The sequence below is a fragment of the Patella vulgata genome, chromosome 7 (genome assembly GCF_932274485.2).
Source record: "Patella vulgata chromosome 7, xgPatVulg1.2, whole genome shotgun sequence".
Classification (NCBI taxonomy): Eukaryota; Metazoa; Mollusca; class Gastropoda; family Patellidae; genus Patella; species Patella vulgata.
Window position 1 is genome coordinate 67,589,081 of NC_065885.2, and position 10,228 is coordinate 67,599,308.

At 38.8% G+C, this 10,228-nt stretch overlaps 1 protein-coding gene across 1 annotated transcript; it reads left to right on the plus strand.

Moving 5' to 3' along the window:
- Positions 1-2,446: 2,446 nt before the first annotated feature.
- On the plus strand, positions 2,447-9,800 carry LOC126827796 (zinc finger and BTB domain-containing protein 41). Its single transcript, XM_050557335.2, has 3 exons — positions 2,447-2,533; positions 3,497-4,874; positions 6,424-9,800. The coding sequence occupies exons 2-3, from the start codon at positions 3,534-3,536 to the stop codon at positions 7,618-7,620; spliced, it is 2,538 nt and encodes an 845-aa protein (XP_050413292.1). The 5' UTR covers positions 2,447-2,533; positions 3,497-3,533; the 3' UTR covers positions 7,621-9,800.
- The last annotated feature ends 428 nt before the right edge of the window (positions 9,801-10,228 follow it).

The following is a 10,228-nucleotide window of genomic DNA, read 5'->3' on the forward strand; positions in this document are numbered from 1 at the left end:
ATACATTCTCTGGCATCATAAAATCTCAGATTCTCCGTTTTCATAGGATATGTACTCAGAAGACCGACTTTGAGTCAGCATGTACATTGGTATTTAGCAAACTACGGGAAAGGGGATACTCCAAACGCTATCTACGACGTATAAAAAACAACACTCTAGCTGAGCTTGCCGCCAAAGAAACAAATAATATACAATCAGCACATAAAACCAATATTTGTGGCCATCCAAGATGTCAAACATGCAAAATCTTAAACATATCCGACCATTTCCATAACAAAACATCTGGCACAAAATTCCCAATATTAGACCAACTTTCATGCAGTAGTTCAAACATAATTTATCTTATCTCATGCAGAAAATGTGACAAGCAATACGTAGGGGAGACTCAAAATGCACTTAGGGAAAGAATTAACGGTCACCGGTCTGACATAGTCACCAAAAAAGACAAACCTGTCTCAATTCATTTCAACCAACCAAATCATGACATTTCAGATCTCATTGTCACGCCAATAGAAAAGACCAAGAGCGACTTTGAAACTTCAGAAGAAATTAAAACGTTTAGGCTAACAAGAGAAAAATTCTGGATTGACAAATTGAAAACAACAGCCCCCCTAGGTTTGAATATTCATACGGCTAGCGCAATAGCTCCTTTTGTAGTTCCATTTAGCGCAACAGCAGCAAGTGCGTCCAAAATCATCAGAAAACACTATACTGATCTCCAAGAAAATCACCCGAAAATATTCACACAGAAACTTATAATTGCATATTCTAAAAATAAAAATCTGAACGACATCCTAGTGCACAGTAAATTAGATTAAATAAGACCAGTCTCCACCCTGACCCAAAACAAACCATATATCAAATCCTATGCCTAACCGTTAGTAATTAAAATCAAGTAGATATAAGAATCCCTAGCCGTAACCCGGTGATGTGGAACAAACACGATTTTTTTATAAAATCCAATCCGTTGTAGGAAACACACTAATGTGGCTCTCTCCCGAGAGCCTCAAATTTATTTTCTTTTCTCTTCAGAAACAACAATACCAGAATACCAGAAGCACCACCCAAGGAAGACCATCAGCGCCACCAACACCAATAAACAGTGAAATCGCCTTTGTATATAAATCTAATGTATTGTATGTATTTTAATAAAACTAGGAAATATCACGAACTAATTTTTCATCATCCTAGGTCAGTGCTTATGTGGAGACTTAACCTCTCCCCCCAAATTCTTAAACCTAACCTATATATAATCTCGCCAACAATCACGTACAGTGGCGGCGCCAGCCGTCGGTGATTGGAGGGGCAAAGTCCAAGGTTAAGGGGGCAAAGGCACGAGCTTCAACTAGGCGAAGGGGGCCTCCCCCAGAAAATTTAGAAAAACAGGTTGGCGGAAATGCAGCCTGGCAGTATTTCAGGCACTGATCGATGAGGTATAGTGTCAAATGAACGGACTTGCGAATCACGACGAAGCCCACTCACGAGCGTCAAAGGAGGGAGTCCTCCCCCAGAAAATTTTGAAAAATAGACTGCCGGAAATGCTGTCTTTACAGTATTCCCAGGCACCGATCGTAGAGATATTAAATAGATCTGACCAGATACCGTCCGTCGCCTGATCACTAATTTATCCGACTAGATCAGAACAAAATGTCAAACGAACGGACTTGCGAACCTCAACGAATTCCCCTTGTGAACGCCAAAGTTATAGCGAGTCCATTGGGGACCTCGCCAAGAAAATTTTGAAAAATAGACTGTCGGAAATGCTCTACAACATGCAAGTTTATGACTGAGTGGGGATGTGGGATTTATTCACCGTTGAAGGTATTGATTACCGAAACGTATCACAAATACTTTTTTTTATTTTCTAAAATTATTGGGGGGGGGGGGGGCAAACAGAGGGCAGACCAGATTAATGGTCTGCCCCCCCCCCCCTGGCGCCGCCACTGATCACGTGCCCTAGCCTTTTATTTACAATGTACATCTCAGCCACCTTTCACGAAATCTTGAGTTGGCCTTCAGAAATAAATCTAGTCCAGGTGGCTCCTAGTACGACTATCTATACATGTTTCACTTTGAAACAAACAGTTAAGCTACTGAAACTTAACTGAATAGAGTCAATGTATATTTTTACTTATTTAATAATTCATTTCTGACATCTATTATTCATTATTTTAGTCAAACAATTTTTTATGGGGTCTGCCCGTCTTGAAAAAACTGACCCACATTCTGTAGGTGTAAAACGTTTTTCACCGAAACGAAAATGGACGCACAATTATAGAAGTTTACTGGCAAATAAACAATAAGCAGTGACAATAAACTTAAGAATACAATTTGTTTTGGATTTACGCTAAACTAAACCAACTGACACAAACTGCCAATGACTTTATGGTTGATTATATTAAAGATTGGAAAAAAAACCCAGTATTTCGTCTAAAATTTCCGGTTGGGAATTTGGATGTTACGTAATGACAGCGGTGTTGATTGCATTATTTGCGTTCATTGGGAACGTTTGAAAACTTTAAAACTTAAAGTGGTTAGTGTTTTATTAATAGGCATTTGATTCCATTTCCTTTAGGCATTGCACTGTCAAACGGCGTTGTTTGTCTTTAAATTGCTCAGAATGCAAAATTCGTCTACTGATCGCCGGCCATTTTCTACTTACAATGGCGTGACCTAAAAATAGAACCGAGCTCGTTTGTTTATGAAATCGTCTTAAAGGGGTAGCTTAATGAAATTGTTGCTAGAATAAATTGACACTGAAAATATCTAGAGTCGTTAGATAAACAGCAAATATTATTTATTTTTAACGAAACTTTCAATGGTAAAAGTAAAAGAGTAGGAGTGTGTACCTATGTATTTTTTTTAGATCAATTTTACAAGGCTAAATTTCTTAATTACGAGATTTACATGTAAACAAGGCTAGCCCTAACCCTAACCTTACCGTAAAAATTAACCCACAATCCTCAGCAACAATTATAAATCACATGCCGTAACCCTGTTTAGGTATACATCCCGACGACCATGACAAATTATGCATTTAGCCTCGGAAAATAGATCTCGCCATCACTGGAGTTGCCAGCATTATAGTTATTTTTTTTTAGTTTAGCTGTTGGTTCTCTTGGTGTATATGACTTTAAAGATGTTATCACTCTTACAAAGATTAAAGCATGATGACCTTAGAGTCATATACAGTTTATGAATACTTTTAACCTTGTCCCGTCATCATTAGCCCAGTCGGAGCGGAGAACAGTTGGACATTAAACCCCCATTTCATTTCCATTTCTATAATATCTATAGTGACTATGGAGTAGGCTTGTCTTCATTAGCCCAGTCGGAGCGCAGAACAGTAGGCTACATGCAGGACGTTAAACTTCATTTCATTTCCAACTTTGTCGGTTTTCTCTGACTGTTGGGATTCATAATAAGAGTAGGTCGTAGCTAGGTCCCCTGTCCAGGCTTCTACATGTATTTATAACCCATTTTGTTTCTATTTCAGTAGTTAACCAAGAAAATAATAAAAATACAACAGCATTATGGAATCTGAAGAAGAGGTAAAGAATGAAAATGAGAATTCTCCAAAGGACGAACCAAGGAGAAGAAGTGGGCGACAGACCCGGGGTATTAAAAAAAATTACAGCCTTTATTTGGATATTGGCTCAGCTTCGGAATCAGAAGCAAAGGATGCTTCGGGAAGTGATGATGACTTTGATCCTGTCAAGTACGACGAGGGGCTTGTTCAGAAACTCCGGGTCGAAGAACGCGTTGTTAAAGATTCCGATTGGAGTCCATCGTCAGAGGAAATAGAGGACAGTGTGAGTGACGATAATTTTTCCGAAGACTGGGATGCAGAAGTGGACAGCGATGCAGAGGAAAAGAAAGCTCGATTATTGGCTGACGACGCCGTCGTCCACAAGTGCGTAGAGAGTTTCGAATACCAATATATGTGTTCAAAATGTCTGGAAAAATTTGATTCGGAACGCGAAGCCGAATGTCATGTTAGAGAACATAATTATCCCTTCGTGTGTACGGAGTGTGATGGAAGACACAAAACAGAACATGGACGTGCTCATCATTTTAAAGTTTTTCATGTTGAGGAGCATAACTGCACAGAATGTATGTTCAGTACGAAGACGTATAAATCCATGCGAGAACACATGAAGAAGGAACATCCGGGACCAAAATATTGTAAATATCCACACATGTGTCACGTCTGCGCACAGATGTTCGGAAGAAATGAGGATCTTTGCGTTCACGTTTACAAGGATCATCAGATAGGGGAACCCCCGGTCAAGAATCATGTCTGTGAGACCTGCGGGAGATGTTTTTTTCAACAGAAGGAGTTAAAGAATCATAGTTTTAGCCACATGAAAAAAACGGTCAAATGTAAGTTCAAAGGCTGCAATCGTTCATACGTGTCGGTACAGAGGATGAAAAAACACTACGACAGCGAACATCTTGGGTTGAGGAATCTTGTTTGCACGCATGAAGACTGCCAGTTGACGTTTAAATCTAAAAGAGTACGGCAAGAACATATCAATATGGTTCATTTAAAATTACGGTCCATCAGCTGTACTTGGCCCGGCTGCACGAAGACTTTTTACGCACACAAACATCTGTTAGTTCATCTGCGAATTCACTCGGACGAAAAACCGCTAAAGTGTGAGCACTGTGACTATCGTTGTCGACAAAGAACAGCTCTCAACTGGCATCTGAAAAAACATGGTATATTTAAAGAAAATCAGAAACGGGACTACGAAGCAGAAAAAATACTATTACAGGGTCGTAAAGGGAAACCAGGCCGCAAAGCTAAAACAGACGGCAAATCTAGGAGTGCGTCTGCAAAAAAACAATATCCTGAAAAACTGAAAGAAGTGGTAAGAAAATTGAAAGTTTGATTGGAAATATGTTTTTTTTCACTTAAAGAGCTAAATCTGCCTATTGCAAGTCTTTCTTTTGGCTTTAAATGTTATATGAATTATGGAGGGTTGGATGATCGAATGGTTAGCACATGCACGCTGTATCATTAGGTCTGTCATTGAGTCAACTGGCATGGCATCGATTCCCCGGATATACATGTACGTGACTAGGAGAAGGGTCGCCTGTCTAACCTTGTGCATTTTCTCTGGGTCCTCAAATTTCCTCCCACTGCTTAAGAGCCCTACGCGCAAGCGAATTATTGAAATAAAATTGAACCATTTGTTAGTCCCGAAATGACCTAGTTTGTGTCGCGTGGGGGTAAATATTACCCAGAATGAAGTAATTTGACTGAAATTGCAATATATTCATTTTTCATTAACTATTTTTAAACTATTATAGATGAAGAACTGTCAGGTCTTGATCTAAATCTTACATAATAGATCTTTAATATCCCTAACCCTAACCCTTTCTAAATCAGAAATCTTACATAATGCATCTTTAAAAGTTTGTTGATGCTTTAAAATGACCTATGATCATGTATCTGATACATTGAGCCCCGTTGAGGGTTTGTTTGATTGACCAATACCTGATCCCTTGGGATTTAAATGAGAGTACATGTATGTTTGATTAATTAGTACCTGATCCTGAGGAATTACATACAGTAATTTGTTTTTATTTAAATCATATGGGTCCTCTGATTTCCTCCCACAGCTGAAATAAAATTAAATCAAGAGATAGTTCTGAAATGACCTAGTTTGTGTCAATCTGAAATGACCTAGTTTGTGTCAATCCGAAATGACCTAGTTTGTGTCAATCTGAAATGACCTAGTTTGTGTCAATCTGAAATGACCTAGTTTGTGTCAATCTGAAATGACCTAGTTTGTGTCAATCTGAAATGACCTAGTTTGTGTCAATCTGAAATGACCTAGTTTGTGTCACTCTGAAATGACCTAGTTTGTGTCACTCTGAAATGACCTAGTTTGTGTCAATCTGAAATGACCTAGTTTGTGTCAATCTGAAATGACCTAGTTTGTGTCAATCTGATTAAAACACAGATCCTGTTTCATTTTGTTTTTTATTGTTCAAAATTTCGTTTTACGTGTACTTGTCTTTACTGACTAGATCCTGGAAGAGTTGTTATATAACTGGTTGATGTGAGGCATTAGCCAATGAAATGGTCTGTTACAGTGAGTTCTTGGCGTGCGGTGCACGGAACTGTGGGTAACTGGGTATCACACTAGAAACATTAATGCTGATTGGTTAATCAAATGTCTGACGTCATAGGGTCAAAAGCTGTTCGTATGACCCCTGACGCGATCTTCCACTACAACCGGAAGGTCATCGAATGTATAAAAAAAAACCGAAACAAAAGATCTGTATTTCAATTAGAGTTTGTGTTGAACAGAAGTTAAACCCATTTACTCTCCCGCTCTTTGTCAATAACCAAACTTCACGTTTATGTAATACATGTATAAAGGAGAAACTTAGTTTGCTTTTATATTTTAGAAATTTAAGGAGGAGAAAACCAAGAAAGGACCAAAAAGAAAAGCAGCAAATAAAAAAAAGGGAGAGACGAAAGAAAGTGAGCAATCAGATCTAGAGGCTTTAAAAGAACGAGTTGCCCTTCTAGAGAAGCAGACGGAACAAGACATGGAAGATCAGAAAGACACAGTTGGTGATCTTAAAATATCTGAAAATAGTTCTCAACCAATCACAGAAAGTAGTTCGTGTCCAGATGTAGAAAATAGTTTGCATCTAAACGCAGTAAACATTTTGTGTCCCGACACAGAAAATAGTTCGCGGCCCGATGCAGAAAATAGTTCTACTAATGACATGAAGATGAAAAACCCACAAATTACAGGCACGGATGTGAAGCCTTCTGTTTATGGTTTAATTCCGATTCCGATGTCAAGTCCACTTCACCAAAACCTTCCTACGCCACATGTTCATGAAATGAAACAAGGGCTGGGTTATTCACCAAATGTCAATCAAAGGAGTTTCCAATCACCTCCAGGGTCTCAAACGACTGATTATCAACCCCCTATAAACAGTCATCAAGGTCAAAGAGGTTCTTCAGAGGCTTTTGGTCATAATATGTTTGATCCTCAAGCTACTTCTGTTATGAGTCCCAATACAGGTACCTTGAATCAGTACCTTCACGGAGCCCCTCTAACCAATTATTCACAATATCCACCCTCTGCCTATATTCATCAAGACCAGAAACCGCCAGTCGTTAATCCTTTTCCAGGTGAAACATATAACAACTCTTCCCAGGGTTCTCACATCTACACTCCGCAGCTGAACATAAATGACAGATCTTTTAACCCGCCAACCAATTTCTACCAACAGAACCCTGAAAATTGTTTTAATCCAAATTATCCGGTAACTAATAGTCCATATACAGGTATTGCCCAACAACATCCACCTGTAACTAATAGCCCATATACAGGTATTGACCAACAACATCAACGCGTAGCTGATAGTCCATATTATACTCAACAACGTCCACCTGTAACTGATAGCCCATATACTACCCAGCAACGTCCACCTGTAACTGATAGCCCATATACTACCCAGCAACTTCCACCTGTAACTGATAGCCCATATACTACCCAGCAACGTCCACCTGTAACCGATAGCCCATATACTACCGAACAACATCAACCTGGGGGAACATCCACAAATAATTATATGTATCAATAATCAAGCCATTTAAATTGATTTTTCTGATCCAAGAACACACTCACTCAAAGCCCAGCTTAGGCATGGGCCTGAGGGTCCCAGGCCCAGGGCGCCGCGGTTTAGTGGGCCCCTCGATTCATGACAAAAAGAAAAAAATTCAAATTCCAGATGAAAGTTTCACGGTAATCTATCTAGCGGCGCGAGGGCGGAGACTGAGCTATCCCTTAACCTTCTCTGTGAAGTTCCATAGACTTGTATGCCACTCGGAACTGAATTGATTTTGTATGTGATCAGATATGTAATTATTCTTGTATTACAGACCGTTTAATTGTGTGTTACGCATGCGTGCCGTTCAAAAGGATATGAACTAATCTTTTCGTTGCGTTAGGGCCCCCTCGATTCTAGTTAGGCCCAGAGCCCCGCTCCAGTTAAGCTGGGCTCTGCACCCACTTGAAGAATTAGGACATCTTTTTTGTTGTTGAATATTTATTTCTGTTTGTTAATTTGTTTTATCTGTTGCTCATCCTTCGTGGAAGCAAGAAGGGAGCCACAGAATTGTTAAATTTGTGTTCGGTATAAGAACCCTTCATTAAAGTGAAATGTAATGAAATGGGGGTTTAACGTCCTACTGTTCTGCTCCGACTGGGTTAATAAAGACGGTCATGCGCCATACAGTGTGCTATGAGGAAAATTTTGCCCCGGGCAGCGACACTATGGCCTACTTTTATTTCGAATTCCAACTGCCAAGGGATCTTTTAGTACATGCCAATGTATACACAGGACCTCGTTTTTTTTGTCCCATACGAATGACTAGACAGCTGTCCTTGCCAGGCCCTCCGTCCTGCACCACTGACAAGGGGAAACCTCGTCGTAAAATCCTGATCGAACACCCAACCTCCAGGCTAGAAAAACAGCGTCTTACCCACTTAGCCAACGTGGAAGTAAGATGTTAAACAACCTTTCATTTTATTTCCTGGAGCCACGGATACGCAGTGAGTAAGACGTTGGTTTGCTAACCTGTTTCCAAAAGAGTTATGTTGTTTACCATGTGGGGGTCGGGTGCGATATACATCATAAGGTCTGTCATTGAGTCAAGTGGCGTCGTTACAAATTCCTGCTTCTTCGTTACAAGGAATAGGGTCCCTTTCCAACATCGTGGCTTTTCTAAAGGTCCTCTGGTTGACTCCCACTGCTAAAGACCCCTACGGGCATGCAATTTATTGAAATAAATTTGAACCATATGTTAGTCCTGAAATGACCTAGTTTGTGTTTAGTTTGCTCTGTCTCCTGTTTACAATTTATGTGTTTTTCTTCCTTTTCTTTGTACAATTTTCCCTTTTAAAGTAACGATGCGCATGTGTTGCTAAAATATCAATTTTCTCACGGATAGTCCAAGTCAGTATGTACTAAGATCGATTATTTAACATTTTATTAAACATACATTATGCAAGAGCTAAATCTGCCTATTGCAGGTCTTTCTTTAGGCCTGAAATATTATCTAAATTATTAATTAGATATTAATCAACTCTCGATGGCATCGCTAGCCTGCGATATTTACTAGATTATGATCCCATTTGCTGCTCGGACTTCCATTCATAATTTAATCATGAAATGGATGATCGAGACTATGCTTTTTATTGTACATACTTTAGAAATTATGACTGAGGCTAGGCCAAAATTTCAATTACTTAATTATCGGTTTATAATGAATCAATTTGACTAAAATTTTCAGCAAATTCCCTTTACATTATCTTGTTTTTAACTATTATAGCGAGAACTGCCAACTCTTTATCTAATCTCCCATAATGTATCTTTAAGAAAACAAAATCAAAATACTAACGCTAGATAATATCGCGGCTTGGATTTAATCTGATTTAAATAAGTCTATCATTAAATTTTCGGTGATAACAAAATGGCGGCGAACTTATTGCATGGCCAGTAGGCAGCTGCATAGAGCGATCAAATTTCTATTCCACATATCTTTGTAATTTTTGGACTATCAATCACCTTTCACCATCCTGTAGTTTGCAAATGATTCCTATTGCGCTAAAATGACGCATCAGGACGTTAAATGATTATTTATGTTCTAAAATTATATAGTTTAATATATATTATTTTGTTTATTGGTAATATATAAAATATCACTTATGAGATAAAATAAATAAATATTATAATAAATGTTATATTTTTAAAAGTATTAATATTTTTGTTTGTTATATTGTTAGAAACCTGTTTATGGATGTATCCAAGCAAGCCTGGAAATAAGGCACCTGTAACAGACAATGTCAGGCACAGATTCAGGCTTTGTCAGGCACAAAACCTCTGTTGCCTGTCATTTTGTCCGACACTGATTTGACTTATTTATTGATATTATTAATACATGTCTGGCACTAAAATGAAAATGTCAGGTACATCTAAAACCGTTATTTCCAGGCCTGTATCCTAGTGTAAAAATGTGGTGTACTGTGTCACTCTTCGTATATATCTAGGGACGCCTAGATTTTTTTGCCCTGTGAGTTTAAATATACTATATACCTACTGACTTAGTTGTGCGGTATTCCCTTGGGCTCACTCAATAGAGGTGCATCAATTCCATGCCTGGGGACAATCAGGATCTGATTCCTGATGA

What these genes read in the sequence shown, in the direction of transcription:
- LOC126827796 (XM_050557335.2), top strand. Translation starts at nt 3,534, where the DNA reads ATGGAATCTGAAGAAGAGGTAAAGAATGAAAATGAGAATTCTCCAAAG. An exon ending in CTGAAAAACTGAAAGAAGTG is followed by an intron (nt 4,875 to 6,423) that starts GTAAGAAAATTG and finishes TTTATATTTTAG; the next exon opens with AAATTTAAGGAGGAGAAAAC.